Genomic DNA, 25,888 nt, shown 5'->3' with positions numbered 1-25,888 from the left:
ACAACAGCTGTGTGTCTAGGTCTAGAAGCATGGTATACACAGATGTGTTGAGGGGATAAGGATGATGGAAAGGCCTATCGAGTGCCCATGCCAGCCTCTTTCTCCCTGGCCTGAGTTTGGACCTCCGCTGGGGTGATATAGCGGGATGAGGTTGTCATGAATAGAGGAAAGGTTTTTAACATGAAAGATGCTATTGTGGGGAACTGACAGGTCTGAAGTTGGGTAGCATTCAGTGAGTTTGACGGTTTACATGTCAGAAGAGCTACCTGAAATCTTTGGCCAGAATGATCATTTCCTTCCACTTGGTTACAACTCCATCTGCTGGACATTTTAGTGTATCACTAGAAGTATTACATTAATCAGTTATAATAGTAACACTGAAGTCTAAATTACATTACACAAGACATGATTTAATCACGTTGCCTGAAATTGCGTAGTGCCTAAAACCCATAGCTGGCTATTGGACCCCCTCCCCCCGCGCAGGCGCAAACTATCCACGTCAAAGCAAACCAAGATGGCGGCTGTTGTTGAGAATGTTGTCAAACTGTAAGTACTGTTCTTTTCCACCTAGTTAAAGTACGCGAATGTGTTTTACGTTTAAATATAATACAGGTCGGTGGTAAAGCAGAAACAAGTATATGTTATGGTAAATTGCCGAACATGTTCGTTAAAGGAACCGAGTAACTCACTTATCAAACTGAGTAGTTGAGCTTTGCGGACTATAGGAAGTGGCTAGCCTGTGGTGTAATACACCGAATATCTTGCAAAACGTTGTCTGTTGCAACAGAAACCGTCTACTTCAAACGGAAAATGCAAACGAGAGTTTATATTGGAATCATCTAGTTAGGTCCCTCCCCGCTTTGTTCTTAAACGGCAAACGTTATCCGTAATGAATTTAACCCCAGCTAGCTAGCCATCTGTATCAGCACAGAGTCAACACTCAGCAGGTCAGCTAGCTAACGTTTTGTCAATAGTTGTGGTTAATGAACACATTGAAAGGAACCAAATCTCATTATGTAACCAAACATCGGGTACAAGTTAGCAAATATACATGAAGAATTGCAGTCATTGTGGTAGCGATCTAATGTTGCTAGCTAAAACGATTGTAAACTAGATAGCTAGCAAGTCACTGTCCCGGTTTACTTTCACGGTTGGTGTTTTCAAACTCCCCTTGGAATTAGTCGGATTACGGATAGGGAGTTGCGGATATCCCGTTGGCAATTTGGTTGTTACGTTTAGCTTCTTAGAGTGCATAGAGGCTGCTGTTGTAGTATGTACGGTTGGGCCTACTAGTTAGAAATTAGTCCAGGTCTTGTACCGTATGTGTTCTGAATTTATCATCTGACACTGCAGATGTTGTCCTGGCATACTTTTATGTGGAATGCATGTTTTGTAGCGCTTTCCAACGGGAAATTCATGTGTCACCATAATACATTAGTCACTAAAAAAGTAATGTCTTTGAGGCAGTGTTAAAAATAACTTTTGCCGAAGGAGTTTGATGATATGAATCAGATGTGGTTTTCATCAAGACAATAAAACCAATTTCAGAAAATTCCCATGAAACAAATGTAGTTTAAAACACGAGAAGAGTTATTATGTATATTTCCCTAAAGCTTTCATATCACTTTGCATAAAATATATGTAAAATTATACTACTATGAAGCTTTCAGGGCACCCCACAGAGCATTTAGTAAAAAAATGGGTTTCACTCATGCTGATTTGTGTTGAAAATCTGAACCAGCAGAGGCTGTGCTTCCTCTACCAGGTAGACGCTGTTGCCAAGCCAACAAATGAGCACCTGCTGACACATTCTCACCAGCTACTAAGTCCAGGGACACAATTACATAGTTTGCTTGCCTGCTGCTCCGAGGTGCCAGCATAAAAGAGACAAAAAGCGTTTTAGCTGAGGCTGTGATAAAGGCTTTGAAGTTTTAATTATTTGAAGCCTATTTTACAGCGTAGTAGAGAGGTCGCCTAGAATTCAGACAGCATGATTTGGCTTAAAGAGGTGGTAGGACCACATACCACACCTACCTCTATGGCAGAGAAGCGCACCAGGTACTGTCAGTTGTTGAACTGATGCATGAATGTATACTTATCACAGTACACACAGGCAGTCTGTTTCCTAGTGCTAACTTGTCCCTGGCTGCTGCTCTCTGTGTGTGGGTGCAGGCTCGGAGAGCAGTACTACAGAGATGCCATGGAGCAGTGCCATAACTACAACGCCCGGCTATGTGCCGAGAGGAGTGTCCGAATGCCCTTCCTGGACTCTCAGACTGGAGTGGCGCAGAACAACTGTTACATTTGGATGGAGAAGAGACACAGGGGACCAGGTTAGAAATACTGTGTGCATACACACTAACTGAAGTCGTGTAGGAGTTTTCTTTCAGAACTACTGAGTTCACAGATTCGAGTAGTAGGCTATATCATTCACCACCTTCTCATGATCTGGAGATGAGCACAAGAGAGCACTGTAGTTCAAGCCCTCTTTGGGTTGAGCTATGTATGCTGAAACGTTAAACCAAGTCCTTTAGATATGTCACAGTTAATGCCTTTTTGATGGGTCTAGAACGTATTTAGTTGTAAGTACACTTCAAATGTATTATTTTCACATGCTTCGTAAACAACTTTTGTAGACTAATACCGTCCCCAAAACCGTCCGCGCCATCGTGCGCAAATTAATTTTGTCCCCCACACCAAACGGGATCATGACACACAGGTTCAAATATCAAAACCAACTCTGAACCAATAAAATTAATTTGAGGACAGGTCAAAAAGCATTAAACATTTATGGCAATTTAGCTAGCTAGCTTGCTGTTGCTAGCTAACTTGTCCTGGGATATAAACGGTGAGTTATATCCCAGGTGTATTGTCTGTAGATTGACAACGATTTTTTAAATTGAATACATTTTAGAACACGGCTGTAACGTAACAAAATGTGGGGGGGAAATCAAGGTTTCTGAATACTTTCTGAAGACACTATGTATGTGCTGTCACTGTGGGGACAGGGTGCTCACTAACATGCAACTATCTGTCATCTCCCAGGCGTGGCCCCGGGACAGTTGTACACCTACCCATCCCGCAGGTGGAGGAAGAAACGACGATCCCACCCCCCAGAGGATCCCCGACTCATCTTCCCTCCTCTAAAGTCAGGTACATCCTTATCATGGCATACTGCTCTGCTTAATAATACTAAAGCTGTGTTGACACATTTGTGTGCCCCTCTGTTCATCATTTTCCTGTTCGTTCTTCACTCATTTGTAAAGGTTGTTTGTGGTTCTCCCTGTCTGTAGAGCTGGACTTGGGGTTAAAGAAGGATTCCCTGTCCTCTGATGGCAGCAGTCTGGAGGCCCTGCTGAAGGGAGAACCCCTGGACAAACGGGTTCCTCCGGAGCTCCGAGGGCCTGAGGAGGAGTCCAGTCTGACAGACTACACTGGTGGGGCGGTCACCCCTGTAGCACGCGTCAGAAAGGTACCGTAGCCTGCTGTGGTTGGCTGGATTGTGTGTGATACCTAGCTTGTTTACTACTCCTCCAGTGACACTAGCTACTAAAGCTACATGCTTTCCTCTGTCAACACAGAGAGTCCTGGAGCCAGATGACTTCCTGGATGACTTGGAGGATGAGGACTATGAGGAAGACACCCCAAAAAGAAGAGGGAAAGGAAAGGGAAAGGTGAGAGAAGCTATTCCAAACCAATAATTGTTAGTGATGTTAAGGGCATGTCATCTGAAATGGTGTCCAGTATGGCAACATGACTGTAACTATGATATTGGGGATGGTGTGTTATGACAGCGTGTTTGTCCGCAGGGTCGTGGAGTAAGCAGTGCCAAGAAGAAGCTGGACGCTGCGGCGGCTGCGCTGGAGGACAAGGACAAGCCCTACTCCTGTGACAGTGAGTCCCAGGGGGGTGCAGCAGAACCTGGGAGGGAAACAGTGGGAGTGGAGTACAGATGGGCTTTTGCAGAGGTGGGGTACTCTCTAGGAACTCTGTTGCTGGGAAGCAGTCAAAGTCGGTTGTTTTTAGCTCCTGAAATGGTCATCTCTTGCAGCTGAAAGTCAGACACTCGGGCGCATTGTTGATGCCTTTCTGATTCTCTCTGTCTGTGACCGTTCTTCTGAGTCTTTCTGTCTATGCTCTCTCTTCTCTCTTTCAGACACTTTCAAACAAAAGCATATTTCAAAACCTTCCGAAAGAGGTATATTTCTCTCGCATTCCTTTTTCCTCTGCCTCCAGTCTGCTTAATGCCTGTTTGTTTTTCTCTCTCTCTGTGTGTTGGCTCAATGTAGAACACTGAGATTAGTTGAACCCATAGACTAGGATAATTGTAGAACACTGAGATTAGTTGAACCCATAGACTAGGATAAATGTAGAACACTGAGATTAGTTGAACCCATAGACTAGGATAAATGTAGAACACTGAGATTAGTTGAACCCATAGACTAGGATAAATGTAGAACACTGAGATTAGTTGAACCCATAGACTAGGATAAATGTCACTGCCTCCCCTCATCCACTAAATGGCTCTCATTTAAGGTACAATTCAATTGACTTGAAGTCAAAGTTAACTTGATATTCTTGAGAGTGGATTGTAAATGTGTGGAGATGCCTTTTCTGTGCTTGGTTTCCACCACAGTTTAAGTAGCAGTGTGAATGTGTTATTTTATCCTAAATGACATTTAGGCTCCTCCAGCAGTAGTTTGTCTTCAGGACTGTCTTGGCTCTGTATGGCACACTTATTATTACACACACTACAGCCAATCAACTGTTGGCTATATGCTTGTCATAATCTGGCTTTGTGTCTCTTAATTTAGTATGTCTCATTTGCATTTCTTTAAAAAAAATAGAGGGCTGCACACTCATTTGCATTTCTTAACTCCATTTATATTTTCTTAACTCATCTACGTTCTGTCCTGTCTCGTCCTCCTCACCCGTTTCTTTAGAGTGAAATAGTGCCTCTGCGTTTGTTTTGAACCACCAGTTTGGGGCTGTGTGGGTCCTGGTGTGAGAGTGCCTATGGGGGGGGGGTGTTAAGAGCCTTGTCCATCCAGAAGTATACTAACCTGGGCTCTGCATCATGGCCTTTGACTGGCAGGTTGGGAAAGGGACCGGGAGCTGACCTAGTCAATAATCTTGCCCCTCTCGAAATCAGCTGAAGAAATGAGAGTGTGATTGAGTGAGTGGAGGGATTAAGAGAGCGTGGGAGGGAGGAAGTGTTTGGTCTGCTGGTACATCTTATGTTAGACCTGAGGCTGGGGCAAAACACTGACATCTTTGTTTCCACGACTCAGACAATCCCACCACAAATCCATCTATTTATAACCCTGGGTATTAGTCTAGTCTAGACTCCTCATGCCATTCCCAAAGCACCAGAGTTCTAGTCTGGCACAGGAAGAGTAATCTTCATTCAAGTTATTAGTACTAATCTAAACTGTTTGGTCCATTCATTAAAACAGACTCCATCAGGCTAAATTCTAGAAGCTAGATTGAGATCTCTCCTATGGTTTTGTCTGCTGAAAAGATTCATTCCCACGACCGGATCTCGCCTTCCCCGCTCCAGTTGAAATTGAATTACACAATTGTCATTCAGGGCCACAGATGGTCTCTCGCCTCCAGCTATTGAGTGCAAATTGAAACGTAATATCACTCTTCCAAGATGAGCCCGTGCAGACTGGAGGGTAGCAGAGTTATGGACGTGCTGAAACTGTTTGACTAAGTGGGAGGATAGGCAAAACTGCAGGCCATTCAGAGGACAGGAGTGCATGGATATGATTTTTCAGCATCAGCAAATGCCACGGCAAGGTCAGATCTGAGCGATTAGGAAACAATGTTGTACTCTGACCTCGTATGAAGGCTACTTAATAGTTTACGTATGTTTTTGTTTTCACACGTGTTGTGTTTGGGGGGTTTCTCTGGCAGTCTGTGGGAAGCGTTACAAGAATCGTCCGGGCCTGAGCTACCACTACACCCACTCGCACCTGGCTGAGGAGGAGGGAGAGGACAAGGAGGAGCCTGAGGTCCACACCCCCACTCCGCCCCAGCCTGAGGAGCCTAAGAGTAAGTGACCAGTCATTGGTGACCAGTGGGGTCATTGGTTGGCCGTGTCCGAAATCTGTCTTGCCTACTACTTACTAAAAATAAATACTGTGTATAATTGTGCTCCATACTATTTAGAACGTACTGTTTAGTACAACAATGCAGTAAGCAACAAATATCCACATCCTAGGCTTTCCAATCCTGAGAATACATCATCTAATACGCAATTGTCTTGATTCCCGCCATTCATTAATTTGGGTACAGAGCGTCCCGTTATCTCATTATCAGCTGTAGTCAAACACACGCGAGTCTGGAAAGACGGTCCTCTTCCTCAAGTGTGCAGCAAATTTTACTAGATGAAAATCCAAAATTAGTATGAATGACATCCTATACAATATTTTCAGAATTTCACATAAAATGTTATAAAATGGGATTTTTTCTGCATACTGAAAATGCCTTCTATATAGAACGCAAGTATAGGTATTCGGACACGGCCAATGACACTGGATCCTTGTTAATCAATAACCTTTGAATACGTTCTTATACGTTGTTTTATTCTGTCTCTCTCCCTCACAGCACCCAAGAAAGGTCCAGATGGTTTGGCGATACCCAATAACTACTGTGACTTCTGCCTGGGAGACTCTGCCCTCAACCAGAAAACGGGCCAGTCAGAGGCGCTGCAGTCCTGCTCAGACTGTGGACGTTCAGGTAACCGCTTCACCCCTGGCCTTTACACTGAGAGACCGGGATAACCTCGGCGATTTTGAGACCATTTTGTATGGGCGTGTGTGAGTGGTAGACTTTTTACTTTAAGGTCCGTGTTGAGTGTGTTCAGAGTCAGACTCATGATGACATAGTTACAAAGACCAGCAGTAATGACAGTGGCAGACAGGGTTTGTCCTGTGAGACCCATTCTCTGTGTCCAACCCAGGCCACCCGTCCTGCCTGCAGTTCACCCCCGTGATGATGGCTGCAGTGAAGACCTACCGCTGGCAGTGCATCGAGTGCAAGTGCTGCAACATCTGTGGCACCTCAGAGAACGACGTGAGTTGACCTGCAGGCGTCATGCTTATTACTGTGGGATAAATGAAGTGCACTGTATATTTAGAATGAAGTGGTGCACTGAAAAACGGCGTTGTATAATGAGCCTGTGGTCTTTTGTCCAGGACCAGCTTCTCTTCTGTGATGACTGTGATAGAGGCTATCATATGTACTGTCTCAGCCCCCCTATGGCTGAACCTCCAGAAGGTAAGAGCAGGATGTGAACAATATGTCCCACAATGTTGGTTTAAATGGGCTTTTTTTTTTTTTACACAGCCACTGCCCCATTTGCCTGTCTACTCTGAGTCAACAGCATTTTTGGTAGCGAGTGTTGTGGGTTTCCTCTCCGTAGGGAGACAGATTTATCTCAGTAAATTTGGCAGAGCCGAGTGTCCAAGTTGAGCTCTCAGGCAGCGTAGCCAGACAACGATAGCATGGCCAGGTGTTTTACTGATGAATCACCTCGTTCAGCACTAAGCTAGCGTGGAAATGCTTCATCAATGCAAAGTGTTAGATCACAGAATAGCCTCTACCTTGAGACCCACTGACTTCAACTGGGCTAATGACATGAGGTGGGTCCATGGAAGAAAGAGGATATTTATAGGACTAAAAGTCTGTGTCATTCACCTCTGTTTCCTTGTGTCCTCTAACAGGGAGCTGGAGCTGCCATCTGTGTCTGGACCTATTGAAAGACAAGGCGTCAATATATCAGACCCGTAATGTCCCTCCGTCGTGATGGACCCCCATCCTCACATACAACCCTCCCTCCACAGTGAGGTTCTTTCTCTGTGGTCAGTCGAGCGGAGGGGGTGGGACAGATGACTTGTGAAAAGGGAAACGTACCCCCCCGCTGAAACACGCTTAGGTTTGGTTGTTCTATGACTGTTGCACAGTTCCAAGCTCAAGTGACCCATGTAGGCTTTTGTTTTCAACTATTTGTCAATATATCAAACTCAATGTGTAATATCCTGAACTTGACAATACATCAAGTATGTTTCTTTAAAAGTGGCTTTAACCACAAACGCAGCTTTTACCAGCCAAAGTACACACAATCTCACACACACAGTGCATTCGGAAAGTATTCAGACCCCTTCACTTTTTCCACATTTTGTTACGTTACAGCCTTATTCTAAAATTGATTTAAAAAATACATTTTCCTCATCAATCTATACACAATACCCCATAATGTCTAAAACACCTTTTGCATTGTCATTTTTGCAAATTTTGTAAAAAAACAACTGAAATAAATTATTTACATTAGTATTCAGACCCTTTGCTATGAGACTTGAAATTGAGCTCAGGTGCGTCCTGTTTCCATTTATCATCCTTGAGCTGTTTCTACAACTTGATTGGAGTCCACCTGTGGTAAATTCGATTGATTGGACATGATTTGGAAATGCACAGACCTGTCGATATAAGGTCCCACAGTTGATAGTGCATATCAGAGCAAAAACCAAGCCATGAGGTCGAAAGAATTGTCCATAGAGCTTCAAGACAGGATTGTGTCGAGGCACAGATCTGGGGAAGGGTACCAAAAAATGTCTGCAGCATTGAAGGTCCCCAAGAACACAGTGGCCTTCATCATTCTTAAATGGAAGAAATTTGGAACCACCGAGACTCTTCTTAGACCTGGCCGCTCAGCAATACTGAGAAATTATGGGAGAAGGGTCTTGGTCAGGGAGGTGACCAGCAACCCGATGGTCACTCTGACAGAGTGTCTCTGTGGTGATGGGAGAACCTTCCAGAAGGACAACCATCTCTGCAGCATTCCATCAACAAGGCCTTTATGGTAGGGTGGCCAGACGGAAGCCACTCCTCAGTAAAAAAGCACATGACTGCCTGCTTGGAGTTTGCCAAAAGGCCCTTAAAAGGACTCGGACCATGAGAAACAAGATTTTCTGGTCTGATGAAACCACGATTGAACTCTTTGGCCTGAATGCCAAGCATCACGTCTGGAAGAAACCAGGCAACGCTCATCACCTGGCCAATACCATCCCAACGGTGAAGCATGGTGGTAGGAGCATCATGCTGTGGGGAAGTTTTTCAGCGGCAGGGACTCTGAGATTAGTTGGGATCGAGGGAAAGATGAACGGAGCAAAGATCCTTGATGAAAAACTGTTCCAGAGCACTCAGGACCTCAGATTGGGGCGAAGGTTCACCTTGCAACGGGACAAGTCTGAATGTCCTTTAATGGCTCAGCCAGAGCCTGGACTTTAACCCGATCTGATATATCTGGAAAGACCTGTAAATAGCTGTGTAGCGAAGCTCCCCGCTCCAACCTGACAGGGCTTGAGAGGATCTGCAGAGAAGAATAGGAGAAACTCCCCAAATACAGGTGTGCCAAGCTTGTAGCGTCATACCCAAGAAGCTTGAGGCTGTAATCGCTGCCAACAAAGTACTAAGTAAAGGGTCTGAATACTTAAGTAAATATGATATTTAAGTTTTTTATTTTAAATACATTTGCAAACAATTCTAAAACTGTTTTCACTTTGTCATTATGGGGTATTTGGTTGTCGATTGGTTGGGGGGGGATACATTTTAGAATAAGGCTGTAACGTAACAAAATGTGGAAAAAGTTAAATTGTCTGAAGAATCCGAAGGCACTGCACATGCACACGACTGCTCCGAATCCTACTTTTATTCTGCAAAATATCTGTTTTGCGTGGTGAGGAGAGAAATAGTTGAAATCAATTAGCATGCCAATGCTTGTTCATAATCAGAAAAATGTTTAAGGTTTTGTATATTTATATATTTGTATAGCATATTAAAGGTGTGAAATGATTTAAAAGCTGCAATAATAGGTTGGTTCTGTAGTCTTTGTGTAGTGCCCATCTTCATTATTAATTAATAATCTTCCATCTCCTGATGTGGAGGCAACACAGAGTTGGGAAAGCATAGAGAGGGCCTTACCATTACTTAGTACCCATCCATCTCTATACCTCAGAGAGAGGAACAGGACCTTGGCGTAACTCTTTTTAAGGAATTGATATTGAGTGTTTACGGCATTGAAGGAAAGTGAGGCATTGAAGGAAAGTGAGTCAAGTGGTTGCTGGTTGGTTTAAGTGAATTTGAGTTTATTCTACAGTCATGGCCAAAAGTTTTGAGAATGACAAAAATATTAATTTCCAAAAGTTTGCTGCTTCAGTGTCTAGATATTTTAGTTAGATGTTACTATAGAATACTGAAGTATAATTACAAGCATTTCATATGTGTCAAAGGCTTTTATTGACAATTACATGAAGTTGATGCAAGCGCCAATATTTGCAGTGTTGACCCTTTTTTTTCCCCAAGACCTCTGCAATCCGCCCTGCATGCTGTCATTTAACTTCTGGGCCACATCCAGACGAGCTTTTTTTTCCGGATGCCACAAACAATCGGAAAGGGGATTCATCAGAGAAAATGACTTTACCCCAGTCCACAGCAGTCCAATCTCTGTACCTTTTGCAGAATATCAGTCTGTCCCTGATGTTTTTCCTGGAGAGAAGTGGCTTCTTTGCTGCCCTTGACACCAGGCCATCCTCTAAAAGTCTTTGCCTCACTGTGCGTGCAGATGCACTCACACCTGCCTGCTGCCATTCCTGAGCAAGCTCTGTACTGGTGGTTCCACGATCCCGCAGCTGAATCAACTTTAGGAGATGGTCCTGGCGCTTGCTGGACTTTCTTGGGCGCCCTGAAGCCTTCTTCACAACAATTGAACCGCTCTCGAAGTTCTTGATGATCCGATAAATGGTTGATTTATGTGCAATATTACTGGCAGCAATATCCTTGGCTGTGAAGCCCTTTTTCTGCAAAGCAATGATGGCACGTGTTTCCTTGCAGGTAACCATGGTTGACAGAGGAAGAACAATGATTCCAAGCACCACCCTCCTTTTGAAGCTTCCAGTCTGTTATTCAAACTCAATCAGCATGACAGAGTGATCTCCAGCCTTGTCCTCGTCAACACTCACACCTGTGTAAATGAGTGAATCACTGACATGATGTCAGCTGGTCCTTTTGTGGCAGGGCTGAAATGCAATGGAAATGTTTTGGGGGGGATTCAGTTCATTTTCATAGCAAAGAGGGACTTTGCAATTCATCTGATCACTCTTCATAACATTCTGGAGTATATGCAAATTGCCATCATACAAACTGAGGCAGCAGACATTGTGAAAATGAATATTTGTGTCATTTTCAAAACTTTTGGCCACGACTGTATACCTACAGCCAGCATTTTACCAACAATAGTTAAATATTCCATTGGTAGGCATCACAGGTCCTAGAGAGCTGCACTAGTCCTGAACCCGACCCCTTGTTATGTGTTGGGAAATGGCTACCGAGCACAGGACTTTGTTTCCCTTCCCATAACGGCTCAGAAGTCTCATCCCACCCTGCTCCACTGGGGCCTCACGTGACTGTCATGATCTACACTCCCCTTCAGTTATAGCCACAGGAGGGCAGTAATGAGCAATACAAGTGCTACTGGGACTGTCAGGGGGATAATGTTATTGGAATGATTGGGGAGCCATCGGAGGATCTCGTCAGACAGTGGTGTGTTAACACAAACTGCAGACTGGTGTGTGCACCTGCATTTGCTATACTGTAGCATTTTCCTTAGAGGAAAAATGTATTGACATTGTCATATATGAGGTCTACATTTATATCATTTGTAAGATGGGCACAAAGTGATTCTAAGGTGAACCTTAAAGGCACATTTCTGAATCAATTGCATGTCTGAGTTGTTTGTCTCATGGAAAGGGAACACCTGTTTTTTTCCCTTGTATTTTCTCAATGCTCTTCTCCCCCAAAGCTGGGCACAATGTTCTCCACAGGTCTGGCACACAAATTACACTAATTACAATTAGCGAAGATGTTTTTACCTTAACTAGTGACAGTAAAAAAACACAGGATACATTGACAGACATGGTAAGAAAGGCAAAACAGTCAAGCAAGTGCATGATAATGTGTGCTAATGGTATGCTCCGATTTGAATTGATCAAAGTGTAAAGGGAAGTTGTGTAATATAATTTAGCTGTACTATCATGTTATATCAATAGCCAACTAACAAATACTAAAGCGTTAAACAAGTATTTCTCATGACACTTTTTGGGGTGTTTGTTTTAGAGGCGGTTTCCAGGAACATAACGGTTTTTGTTTTGCCAGTTGATGTAGAACAGTTTTGGGACTTTATTTGAGTTGTGAATGAATATTGCCTTTATGGTAGAAGGTTTTGTCTTCCCCCCCCCCCCCGCGGAAAATAAAATATTTGTCACTGGCTGTATTTGGTGCCGTGTCCTCTTTTCTATATTGCAGCAGTGTGCATTCAGGATCACTGAAGCACTATAGTATCAGTGATGGAATCTTAGTGTCTGTTATATTTTTACCTTTTTCTATTGCAAGTTCCTGGTGGTGATTTAACATTAAGGCATATGGACCAATTCATAACCCTGTTTCAATAAACATGTCATAAACAGAAGCCATTTCATGGCTCTGGCCCGAAGTCAAAACGGGCAGACCAACAGCTCCATGGAGAGCAACTGAAGGGGAGGGTGAGGAAGGAAGGTTTGAAGACAGTCATGGGCAAAAACAGACTGTATGATTATCATAGATCTATGCAATGGAATGTTCTTAAGAAAGACTACTTTGAGGCAATACCCTGCGTAGGTTTTCTGCTATTGACTGTTATGCATGTCAATGCCCATCATACTTAGCATGTCTGTTTCTTTTTCCTTTTTACCGAACAGTCAAAAAGCAATTCCTCTGCCTTCAAAAAAATCATCCCCTTGCATGGATTGTCTTTTACTAGGGCAGGTCTGACTCTTCTTAAGCTAGAGGGTAGTGTCTAGCTTTGAAGAAGTTCAGACAGTACTGCTGGTCTTGTGTGTCCTGAAGGAGGCATGGTTGGCGTTATAAGCCATTCCCCAGTTCCTCTGTCCCGGCCTGCAGAGCAGCAGCGTCTTAAAGGTGACTCTGAAGTGCTCGTTGCAGAGGGCGTAGCAGACTGGGTTGACGGTGCTGTTGATGTAGCAGAGCCAGTAGCCAAGCTGCCACAGCTTCTCGGGCACGCAGTAGGAGACTGACACCAGCACCATGATGTTGTACGGCGTCCAGGTCAGGATGAAAGCCAGCAGGATGGCACACAGGGTCCTGGCTGCCTTCTTCTCTCTGACAATTGTGTTCCTCCTCCTCTTGGCTTTGGGCTGCTTGTGGCGTCTGGAGTCTGATGTGGAGCCCCTTAGGGGGGGCTGCCTGCCCTGTGGACCTGCTGTACTGTCCTCTGCCCTGGATGTCAGGGGTTTGATTGCCCCTACGGTGTTTCTGCCCTGGGCATCTCTGAGTGGGATCATGGCTTTAGGGCTTGTCTTAGCGCTCGCCCCCTGCTGCGTCTGCTCTGGTTCTTCCTCTGAGGAGGAAAGGGAGACAGTAGGCTCTTCCTCATCTATGTTACAGGTGCTGTCTCTGCAGCCCTCCCTGTAGGCCCCCTTGGTGGGAGACAATGACAGTGTTGCTATTCTCCTCTCACTGCTCTGTTTAGGCTCCTCTCTCACAGGGAAACAGTCCTGGGACACCTCACTGCTCTGCTCCCTGCCCACAGGCACCTCTCTGGAGCTGCTCACACTGCTCTTGGTGCTGCTGGAGTAGACATCCCTTCGCCCAGACACCTGGGAGGCCCCTCCACTGCTCCCAGACCCCATTAGCCCCTCCAGACCCTGGGCTCGCTTCTCGATCTCCCAGTAGATCTTCCAGTACAGGATTCCCATGATGGTGACAGGAAGGTAGAAGGCAGCGATGGCCGTGCCGAATGTGAGAGCAGGCTCGGTCAGGAACGGGATAGAGCATTCACCCGCGTCCTGTGCTTCCCTGCCCACTACATGGGGCCAGAACAGGATGGCTGGCCCCCACAGGATGAAGGACACGGCCCAGGCCAGGCCGATGGCTGCGGCTGCCCGGCGTGTGGTGCGCTTTGCACGGTAGGTGAGAGGTCTGGTGATGGAGTAGAAGCGGTCGAAGCTGATGACCAGCAAGTTCATGACTGAGGCGTTGCTGGCTACATAATCCACAGCCAGCCAGACGTCACAGGCCAGGCTGCCCAGGGTCCAGCGTCCCATGATAATGTAAACAGCGTAGAGGTTCATAGAGACTGCTCCCAGGATCAGGTCCGCCACCGCCAAGCTCAGCAGAAAGTAATTGCTGAAGGTGCGCAGCTGCCTGTTGACCCGGAAGGAGATCACCACCAGCAGGTTACCTATGATAGTGACCAGGGAGAGAGGCCCTGTGATGAGTACAATCACCACCACCTCCCATATCTCATGGCCCCCCAGTGGATCTGCTGTCACATTGGTGGTGTCACTGGTCTGGGAGAGACAGGAGTGGTTCATCTTCCACAGAGCGACGCAGAGTTAAGCTGTGGAGCAAAAGTCATTCTTCTTCAAAACAGGGAATCGCTGATGTTGACATCTGGCATGGAGTTACCGTCTCAGGGCCAACTGCAGAACAAGAGAACAGTCATGAGATGGAGCACATTGCTGACAACCATGACCTTTATACACATATTTTGTCAATAATTTAGAGAATTTGTTTAACTGGTGCATTGATATAATTAGAAAAACGTCATCCCGGTAAATGACATTGTCATATCTCCAGTAAAGGCAGTTCTGAGAAACTCATTAAGTTTACCCACCATGTTCAGTTTACCCACCATGTTTGATATCCTGCCTTTCTGTTGACTCACAGACTAGGTGACATGCTGTAACTATGATACATTTTTCATAACTTTTAGTGCTTAATGAGTTTACTGCTGAATGCAAACAAGAGGATATACTGAACAAAAATATAAATGCGACAATTTGAAAGATTTTACTGAGTTACAGTTCATATTAGGAAATCAGTCAATTTAAATAAATAAATTAGGCCCTAATCTATGGATTTCACATGACTGGGAATACAGATATGCATCTGTTGGTCACAGATACCTTTAAAAACAAAAAGGTAGAGAAAACCAGTCAGTATCTGATCATTTCCCTCATGCAGTGTGACACATCTCATTTGAATAGAGTTGACCAGGCTGTTGATTGTGGCCTGTGGAATGTGGTCCCACTCCTCTTCAATGGCTTGCTCGAAATTGGTGGGAACTGGAATGCACTGTCGTACACTTCAATCCAGAGTGTCCCAAACATGATCAATGGGTGATATGCCTGGTGAGTCTGCAGGCCATGGAAGAACTGGGACATTTTCAGCTTCCAGGAATTGTGTACAGATCCTTGTGACATGGGGCCGTGCATTAGCATGCTGAAACATGAGGTGATGACGGCGGATGAATGACACGACAATGGGCCTCAGGATCTCGTTACGGTATCTCTGTGCATTCAAAATAGGCAATCGATAAAATACAATTGTGTTCATTGTCCGTAGCTTATGCCTGTCCATACCATAACCCTACTGCCACCATGGGGCACTGGTCACAGCGTTGACATCCGCAAACCACTTGCCCACATGTGGTCTGCGGTTGTGAGGCCGGTTAGGCATACTGCCAAATTCTCGAAAACCACATTCGAGGTGGCTTGTGGTAGAGAAATTAACCTTCAATTCTCTAGTACCAGCTCTGGAGGTCATTCCTGCAGTCAGCATGCCAATTGCATGCTCCCCCAACTTGAGACGTCTGTGGTCATTGTGTTGTGTGACAAAACTGCACATTTTAGAGTGACCTTTTATTGTCCCCAGCACAAGGTGCACCTGTGGAATAACCATGCTGGTTCTTGATATGCCACACCTGTCAGGTGGATGGGTTATCTTGGCAAAGGATAAATACTCACTAACAGGGATGTAAATAAATTTGTGCACAATATTTGAGAGTAATAAGCTTTTTGTTGATATAGAACATTTCTGGCATGTTTTATTTCACGTCATGAAACATGGGACCAACACTTTACATGTTGTGTTTATATTTTTTTTCATTGTAGATTAATAGGGAGAGGAATGTGTTGAAATTGAAAATCAGTTTACATCATTTTTGTAAATAGTGCAGGTAGTTGTCATAGTTTTGACTACTTTGAGTTGCGTTGATTGTAGGTAGAGCTACTGCAACTCTCGTAGTAAAATCGATAGTGTGAAATCTCCCAGTAAGCAAAATGATGTTGAAAAGACTTTAGACGTCTTTTCCAGACAACGTCATGTATATTTCAGGTGCTGAATGAAAGTTAGAAGACGTCTTTTCCGGATGTGAAAAATACATCTTATACGGATGTCGAAAATAGGTATTTTCCAGGCGTTGAACATACAGTACCAGTCGAAAGTTTGGACACACCTACTCATTCAAGGGTTTCTCATTATTTTACTATTTACTGCATTGTAGAATAATAGTGAAGACATCAAAACTATGAAATAACACACATGGAATCGTGTAGTAACCAAAAAAAAGTGTTAAACCTATCAAAATATATTATATATTTGAGATTCTTCAAAGAAGCCACCCTTTGCCTTGATGATAGCTTTGTACACTCATGGCATTCTCTCAACTAGCTTCACCTGGAATGCTTTTCCAACAGTCTTGAAGGAGTTCCCACATATGCTGAGCACTTGTTGGCTGCTTTTCCTTCACTCTGTGGTCCAAATCATCCCAAACCATCTCGATTTGGTTTAGGTCGGGTGATTGTGGAGGCCAGGTTGTCTGATGCAGCACTGCATCACTCTCGTTCTTGGTCAAATAGCCCTTACACAGCCTGGAGGTGTGTTGGGTCATTGTCCTGTTGAAAAACAAATGATAGTCCCACTAAGTGCAAACCAGAATGCTGTGGTAGCCATGCTGGTTAAGTGTGTATTGAATTCTAAATAAATCACAGTCAGTGTCACCAGCAAAGCACCCCCAAACCATCCCACCTCCTCCTCCATGCATCACGGTGGGAACCACATGCAGAGATCATCCGTTCACCTACACTGCGTCTCACAAAATCGCACATTTGGACTCATCAGACCAAAGGATAGATTTCCACTGTTCTAATGTCCATTGCTTGAGGTTCTTGCCCACGGCAAGACTCTTCTTCTTATTGGTGTCCTTTTGTAGTTGTTTCTTTGCAGCAATTCGACCATGAAGGCCTGGTTCACGCAGTCTCCTCTGAACCTTTGAGATGTTTGTTACTTGAACTCTGTGAAGCATTTATTTGGGCTGCAGTTTCTGAGGCTGGTACTCTAATTACCTTATCCTCTGCAGCAGAGGTAACTCTGGGTCTTCCTTTCCTGTGGCGGTCCTCATGAGAGCCAGTTTCATCATAGCGCTTGATGGTTCTTGCGACTGCATTTTGAAAAAACTTTCAACGTTTTTGAAATGTTCCTTATTGACTGACCTTCATGTCTTAAAGTAATGATGGACCCATTTCCCTTTGCTTATTTGAGCTGTTCTTGCAATAATATGGACTTGGTCTTTTACCAAATAGGGCTCTCTTCTGTATACCATCCCTACCTTGTCACAATACACCTGATTGGCTCAAACGTATTAAGGAAAGGAATTGCACACATTAACTTTTAACAAGGCACACCTGTTAATTGGAATGCATTCCAGGCGACTACCTCATGAAGCTGTTTGAGAGAATGGAAAGTGTGTGCAAAGTTGTCATTAAGGCAAAAGGTGGCTCCTTTGAAGAATCTCAAATATAAAACATATTTAGATTTGTTTTACACTTTTTTGGTTACTACATGATTCCATATGTGTTATTTACTTTTGATGTCTACAGTATTATTCTATCATGTAGAAAATAGTACTGATGAAGAAAAACCCTGGAATGAGTAGGTGTGTCAACTTTTGACCGGTACTGTATAGTTCAGCCATTGATTATATGGTGAAATTTCAACTGCTATACCTTCTCAACTGAGAAAGCATTATATCACAATAATCATTTGTCACATCTCTTAATAGGAAAGAGGAGCCAACTGAAGATTACAAGATGGCGCCAACAGACATTGTCGCCCTGTTCCGAGCATACTGCAGTATTTGTTTTCGTGTGTAATTTCTTACATTATTTGCTCTTAATTCCTTTCTTTTTATTTGGGGGATTTGTGTGTATTTTTGTGTGTGTGTTGTTAGGTATTACTGCACTGTTGGAGCTCGAAACAAGCATTTCACTGCACCTGCGATAACATCTGCAAAATATGTGTACGCAACCAATACCATTTAGATTTTAGTTTACAACTAAATCTGTGTTATTGCTCCCATCTATCACATGGACTTATGTTAGCTTTTTCAAAAGCTTTAACACTGGCAGTGATGATTTTTTTAAGTAGTCCAACATACAGAATAAACCAATAGACCACAACTACAATAACATTCTGAGTAACTGTTACAGATATTTTTTCTTGCTATGACTGTGATATGTTGTTTATCTACCTACAGTGAAATGCAGTAACTGTAAGACACTCGGGATAACAGAAGAGTACAGTACAATATGGTAAGGTGTGGTACAATACACTAGAGTGTTATTCAGTAGAGTACAGTACATTACAGTACAGTAGAGTTTAATTCAGTGGAGTAGTCAGTAGAGTACACTACAGTATGGTACAGTACCGTTTAATTATAGTAATGAACAGAACAGTATAGTTTAATTCAGTAGAGTACAGTATAGTTTAATGCAGTAGAGTACACCACAGCACAGTATAGTTTAATTCAGTAGAGTACAGTCGAGTTTAATTCAGTAGAGTACAGTCAGTAGAGTAGAGTATGGTACAGTAAAATGTCATTAATTAGAGTAGAGTACATTAGACTACAGTAAAGTACAGTATAGTTTGATTCAGTAGAGGTACAGTTTAGTTCCGTAGGGTATAGTAAAGTTGAGTACAATACAGTACACTACTCTACTTTTCTTTACTGCACTGTGTACTGTAATGTACTGTACTCTACTGTCCTATATTCTGCTGTACTGTGATGTCCAAACTTGTGAAACAAAGATGCCTATGATTGGTTCAGATTTGGTCCGGTTCGGCCTATGTTTGGGCCAAATTTCGGCTGGTCCGGACCCTGATGTCTGTTAACGTCTATGATTGGTTAAGATTTGGTCCGGTCCGCACCAAAAAATCAACTCCTGTGGAAGGTGAAATCAAGGCGGGTTCGCAACAAAAAAATGACCAAAAAAAAATAAGTCCAAAAGATGTCGCCTGACGTCAAATACTTCGTGGGCTGCTGCTCAACTGCTCTAATAATATACCCTTCATGCAACAACACACCTTGTCAAGAAACTATTTATGGTCACGATTGTTGCCACAATAAGTAATAACATTTACGACACTGCTTGAAACAACTGTTTATAGTACATGCTTCAACACTTACCAACTAAGTCTTGGATGCTGTCCATATGCCCACAATAAAACAACAGGTTTCCCCATCCTTAACGGTACATTCTCGTGGCAATGAAAAGTCAATGCGATGGTCCATTCATGTAGCTGAAGTCGTAAAGTTACAGTAAGAAAATTAGTTACTCATCATGGTCCATCCAATGAGAGAAACTTCGCCGCTCTGGTGTCTCTTTTGTTCAGACTTACTACAGTGTCCGCTGTTCGTGCATGTAGTTTAATTTATTATGCACATTAATTATTGCTCCTCATATGGCTTGGTCATAAGGTGCGACATGGTGTGTTCTTCGAAGAGAAAAACGCAATAGGAGGAGAGAAACAAATGAAACCAGGGCTCCTGCCATAACTGGTGTAAATAATGTGTCAGGCAGACTACTGTACAAACTCAAGCAGCTGACATTCGGCTACCATCTCCCAAATCATTCCTTCAACTTATTTCCTGTCCTATACTCCAGTAATTGAACACATTTAGATAAACATTTCTCAATGTTTACAGATGGCAATAAGGCGTTAATAAAGCTGAAGGGCAAAGTAATCACCCAGGACATCTTGATTGGGTTCGCACACTGACACACAACATGAGAACAAACAGACAATTATATTTATAATATTTAGTATATTTGGGTTAAACTGTAGATCTACATAGTTATGTTCCCTGTCCACCTGCCTGAGTATCAGTCATTCAGAATTTCATTCCAAACCGCCTATTACTCCTTGTCTTTTGCAGTGTGGTTTGCAACACCATATTTTTACAGTTGTTATACAGTATTTGAGAGCTGTGAGTGCTGGCACTGTGGGCACGGATTGACTGTTATATAACTGAGCCACAGCAGGAACTGGCCCTTATGATAGAGATGGAATGACTTTTACAACACTTTCAGCTACTGTTTCGTACCTGCACGGGATTGTTTAGTCTTGTACTTAGATAACATTGAACAGTGAGTTGTATTGTTGTACAGTAGGCCTGTCCTACAATAGATTAACACAATATATTCTCAGATTTCTCTTCAGACTTAGGAAATCTATGCTTTTCCTATTCAGACTTACACAATATATACAAAAGTATGTGGACTCCCCTTCAAATGAGTGGATTCGGCTATTTCAGCCACGCCCATTTCTGATAGCGTGGCTGTGCGCTCAATTTTATACACCTATCTCCATAGACAAACACTGGCGGTAGAATGGCCTTACTGAAGAGCCCAGTGACTTTCAATGTGGCACTGTCACAGAATGCCACCTTTCCAACAAGTCAGTTCAATCAAATGTCTGCCCTGTTAGAGCTGCCCCGGTCAACTGTAACCGCTGTTATTGTGAAGTGGAAACATCTAGGAACAACATGCCACTGTGAAGTGGAAACATCTAGGAGCAACAACGGCTCAGCTGCGAAGTGGTAGGCCACACAAGTTCACAGAATGGGACAGTTTCTGTCCTTGATTGCAACACTCAGTTCCAAACTGCCTCTGTAAACAACATCAGCACAAGAACTGTCCGTCGGAAGCTTCATGAAATTAGTTTCCATGGCCAGGCAGCCGCACAAAATCCTAAAATCACCAAGCCAATTGTTGGCTGGGGTGATGTAAATCTTGCCGCCATTGGACTCTGGAGCAGTTGAAATGCGTTTTCTGGAGTGATGAATCACCCTTCACCATCTGGCAGTCCGATGGACAAATCTGGGTTTGGCAGATGCCCCAATGCATAGTGCCAACTGTAAAGTTTGGTGGATGAGGAATAATGGTCTGGGGCTGTTTTTCATGGTTTGGGCTAGGCTGAATGGAAGCAAGTCCCCGCAGCAATGTTCCAGTATCTAGAGGAAATCCTTCCCAGAAGAGTGGAGGCTGTTATAGCAGCAGAGGCAGGACCAATTCCACATTAATGCCCATGAGCAGGTGTCAACATACTTTTGGTCATGTAGTGTACCTTATGCTAGTGCGTTACGGGCTTTGCAGGCATGGTTCCCTAGCATGCTCTGAATAAATTGAATTCAACCACTGAAAACCCTCCCTCTTGCTGGCCAATATAATTCCTTGTGGAGTTTTCATTCAATAGTGTTTTCAGTACATTTAACTAAAGCCATTCCTTTTCATTTTGGTGTACCTTTTAAATAGAATTTTCTCGACAGACTAAAATATATAAAAATAAAGTTCATAATATTAGGGATCAGTGACAGAAGCCATGGAAATACACATTTATTCATCTCCTTTTCATCACCAATTGGTGGAATTAAAAATACTCTGATCTTGTATATTATTTAGGGTTAGGAAAGTACAGTGCCTTTAGAAGGTATTCATGCCCCTTGACTTTTTCCACATTTTGTTGTGCTACAGCCTGAATTCAAGATAGATCACCCATCTACAGACAATACCCTATAATGACAAAGTGGAAACATGTTTTTAGGAATGCAAATTTATTGAAAATTAAATACAGAAATAGAAACATGTACATAAGTAGTCACACCCCTGAGTAAATACTTTGTAGAATCACCGTTGGCAGCGATTAAATCTGTTAGTCTTTCTGGGTAAGTCTCTAAGAGCTTTCCACACCTGGAGTGTGCAACATTTGTCTGTTATTCTGTTCAAAATTCTTCAAGCTCTGTCAATTCGGTTGATGACCATTGCTAGACTTCCGTTTTCAGGTCTTGCCATAGATTTTCAAGAAGATTTATTGAGTCAAAACTTTAACTCGACCACTGAGGAACGTTCACTGTCTTCTTGGTAAGCAACTCCAGTGTAGATTTGGCCTTGTGTTTTAGGTTATTGTCCTGCTGAAGGTAAATTCATCTCATGGTGTCTAGTGAATACAACCAGATTTTTCTCTAGGATTTTGCCTGTGCTTAGCTCTATTGGGTTTATTTTTTATCCTTAAAAACTCCCCACTCCTTAACGATTACAAGCATACCCATAACATGATGCAGCCATCACTATGCTTGGAAATACTGTATGCAGGACAAAAAGTGAATTCCTTTGCCACTTTTTTTACAAATACATTAAACTCAGTTTTTCACAATTCCTGACATTTAATCCTAGTAAAAATTCCCTGTCTTAGGTCAGTTAGGAGCACCATTTTACTTTAAGAATGTGAAATGCCAGAATAATAGTAGAGAGAATGATTTATTTCAGCTTTTATTTCTTTCATCACATTCCCAGTGGGTCAGAAGTTTACATACACTCAATTAGTATTTGGTAGCATTGCCTTTAAATTGTTTAACTTGGGTCAAACATTTCGGGTAGCCTTCCACAAGCTTCCCACAATAATTTGGGTGAATTTTGGCCCATTCCCCCTGACAGAGCTGGTGTAACTGAGTCAGGTTTGTAGGCCTCCTTGCTCACACACGCTTTTTCACTTCTGCCCACAAATTTTCTATAGGATTGAGGTCAAGGCTTTGTGATGGCCACTCCAATACCTTTACTTTGTTGTCCTTAAGCCATTTTGCCACAACTTTGGAAGTATGCTTGGGGTCATTGTCCATTTGAAAGACCCATTTGTGACCAATCTTTAACTTCCTGACTGATGTCTTGAGATGTTGCTTCAATATATCCACATAATTTTCCTTCCTCATATTGCCATCTATTTTGTGAAGTGCACCAGTCCCTCCTGCAGCAAAGCACCCTTGCAACATTTTCTTTAATTTAATTTTTATTTCACTTTTATTTAACCAGGTAGGCTAGTTGAGAACAAGTTCTCATTTGCAACTGCGACCTGGCCAAGATGAAGCATAGCAATTCGACACATACAACAACACAGTTACACATGTAATAAACCAAACAGGCAATAATACAGTAGAAAAAAGAAGGGGGAAAAAAGTGTAAATACAGTGAGTGCAAATGAGGTAAGATAACAGAGTTAAGCCAATAAATAGGCATGGTGGCGAAGTAATTACAATATAGCAATTAAAACACTGGAATGGTAGATGTGCAGAAGATGAATGTGCAAGTAGAGATACTGGGGTGCAAAGGAGCAAGATAAATAAATAAATACAGTATGGGGATTAGGTAGGTAGATAGATGGGCTGTTTACAGATGGGATATGTACAGGTGCAGTGATCGGTAAGCTGCTCTGACAGCTGGTGCTTAAAGCTAGTGAGGGAGATATGAGTCTCCAGCTTCAGAGGTTTTTGCAGTTCGTTCCAGTCATTGGCAGCAGAGAACTGGAAGGAAAGACGACCAAAGGAGGAATTGGCTTTGGGGGTGACCAGTGAGATATACCTGCTGGAGCGCGTGCTATGAGTGGGTGCTACTATGGTGACCAGTGAGCTGAGATAAGGTGGGGCTTTACCTAGCAGAGACTTGTAGATAACCTGTAGCTAGTGGTTTTGGCGATGAGTATAAAGCGAGGGCCAACCAACGAGGGCGTACAGGTCGCAATGGTGAGTAGTGTATGGGGCTTTGGTGACAAAATGGATGGCACTGTGATAGACTGCATCCAGTTTGTTGAGTAGAGTGTTGGAGGCAATTTTATAGATGACATGATTCTGCCACCCTCGTGCTTCACGTTTGGGAAGGTGTTCTTCGGCTTGAAGGCCTCCCCCTTTTTCCTCCTAACATAACGATGGTGGCCAAACAGTTCTATTTTTGTTTCATCCGACCAGAGGACATTTCTCCAAAAAGTACGATCTTTGTCCCCAAGTGCAGTTACAAACCGTAGTCTGTTTTTTTTATGGTGGTTTTGGAGCAGTGGCTTCCTCCTTGCTGAGCAGCCTTTCAGGTTATGTTGATATATGACTCATTTTACTATGGATATAGACACTTTTGTACCTGTTTCCTCCAGCGTCTTCACAGGGTCCTTTGCTGTTGTTTTGGGATTGATTTGCACTTTTTGCACCAAAGTATGTTCATCTCTAGATGACTTCTTCCTGAGCGGTATGAAGGCTGTGTGGTCCAATGGTGTTTATACTTGCGTACTATTGTTTGTACACATGAACGTGGAATCTTCAGGCATTTGGAAATTGATCCCAAGGATGAACCAGACTTGTGGAGGTCTACAATTTCTTTTCTGAGGTCTTGGCTGATTTCTTATGATTTTCCCATGATGTCAAGTAAAGAGGCACTGAGTTTGAAGGTAGGCCTTGAAATACATCCACAAGTACACCTCCAATTGACTCAAATGATGTCAATTAGCCTATCAGAAGCTTCTAAAGCCATGATATCATTTTCTGGAATTTTCCAAGCTGTTTAACGGCACTGTCAACTTAGTGTATGTACACTTCTGACCCACTGGAATTGTGATACAGTGAATTATAAGTGAAAAATTACTTGGGTTATGCACAAAGGAGATGTCCTAACCGACTTGCCAAAACTATAGTTTTGTGACATTTGTGGAGTGGTTGAAAAACAAGTTTTAATGACTCCAACCTAAGTGTATGTAAACTTCCGACTTTAGCTTTAGCTACTTAACTAAATAACGGAAGGTGCACAATCCATCGCTGGCTAGTTAGATGTAGCTACACTGTAAACTACCTTGATGTAATAGATAGTAATATAAACAAGTTGAGAAAACGTGAAAAGACCCTTAAAACAATTCCTTTAGGTAAGGGGAAATGATTCCTTAAGGGAAAGACTTAAGATGCTTTATGCAATCGGGTCTGGGTTTCACCAAATTATTTTCCCAACACTTCCCTGGCTGCCACTGCTCTTGCTCAACAAAAAAATGTTTTCTGTGTCATCACAACTTTTGGAGATATTTAAACAAAACAATTATGTGTTAAATTGATTTTTTTTTAAAATAATAATAATAATTAGTTTTTTAAATATACAAGTAGGAATGCCTTAAGATAAATAATCAACTTGTTTAGAGAGAAACATTTAGACCATTTTGTCGTAAAGGTGTAATATGTTGGATGACTGACTTATTAGTTGAGTTACTGTTATTAAATGTTAATACATTTTGAGGTATTTTACCTCCTTTTTCATGAGACCCAATTTCGATCTTGTCTCATCACTGAGGGGCAAAGGTCAAGCCATGCATCCTCCGAAACATGACCCACCCAAACCACGCTCCTTAACAACACCCGCCAGCTGCATCAACATGTGGGAGGAAACACCGTTCAACTCACCACCGAAGTCAGCCTGCAGGCGCCCGGCCTCCACAAGGATTTGCTAGAGCGCAGTGAGTCATGAAATAACTACAAAAGTATAAACTGTAGCCATTTATTTATCTTTATGGTTTATTCACCTAAGCATGACCTTCATCCACATACCAATTTTTTCCCAAACATTGCTTTTTTGTGTCAGCGATTAGACATTGCTAGTTACCACCTAGTACCCTATAACTGATGGTGGCTATCGATAGTGGCTAATATTTAACAACATACAAATTGTAAAAAATACTGTGAAAAGTCCAGGCATATAATTACAACATTATCGAAATCATAAATCAACTCTGTAACTTTGGCGCTAAAACTGTCATTTGTGCTTGGCACATTTCATATCTGCAAGGCCAGCATTTCATAAACTTCACTGGGGAAAAGGTGATATGTTGATATGCTTCAGTTTGCTGCCATGTG

General features: G+C 42.9%; 2 protein-coding genes across 6 annotated transcripts; one reads left to right on the top strand and one right to left on the bottom strand.

Moving 5' to 3' along the window:
• Window positions 1–498: 498 nt before the first annotated feature.
• LOC118390393 (zinc finger protein ubi-d4-like) lies at window positions 499–12,330 on the top strand. Of its 5 annotated transcripts, none has more exons than XM_035780900.2 (12): window positions 499–546; window positions 2,173–2,333; window positions 3,046–3,153; window positions 3,294–3,472; window positions 3,582–3,674; window positions 3,810–3,894; window positions 4,157–4,198; window positions 5,920–6,057; window positions 6,613–6,744; window positions 6,968–7,080; window positions 7,203–7,284; window positions 7,731–12,330. In XM_035780900.2, exons 1-12 carry the CDS (start codon window positions 515–517, stop codon window positions 7,811–7,813), a joined length of 1,248 nt encoding a protein of 415 aa, XP_035636793.1. In that variant the 5' UTR covers window positions 499–514; the 3' UTR covers window positions 7,814–12,330. The 5 variants fall into 5 exon arrangements, 4 of the variants coding, with proteins under 4 accessions (XP_035636793.1, XP_035636796.1, XP_035636792.1 ...); XM_035780899.2 differs by lacking the exon at window positions 499–546 and adding an exon at window positions 1,973–2,058; XM_035780903.2 differs by lacking the exon at window positions 4,157–4,198.
• Window positions 12,307–19,575, bottom strand: LOC118390392 (muscarinic acetylcholine receptor M3-like). Its single transcript, XM_035780898.1, has 2 exons — window positions 19,367–19,575; window positions 12,307–14,540 (listed from the first exon to the last, which is right to left on the bottom strand). Exon 2 carries the CDS (start codon window positions 14,430–14,432, stop codon window positions 12,912–12,914), a length of 1,521 nt encoding a protein of 506 aa, XP_035636791.1. The 5' UTR covers window positions 14,433–14,540; window positions 19,367–19,575; the 3' UTR covers window positions 12,307–12,911.
• Between the last annotated feature and the right edge of the window lie 6,313 nt (window positions 19,576–25,888).

This window comes from Oncorhynchus keta, chromosome 11 (genome assembly GCF_023373465.1).
Source record: "Oncorhynchus keta strain PuntledgeMale-10-30-2019 chromosome 11, Oket_V2, whole genome shotgun sequence".
NCBI classification, from domain to species: Eukaryota; Metazoa; Chordata; class Actinopteri; order Salmoniformes; family Salmonidae; genus Oncorhynchus; species Oncorhynchus keta.
The sequence above is the reverse complement of the archived record's forward strand: the minus strand, read 5'-3'. Positions and strand labels throughout refer to the sequence as shown.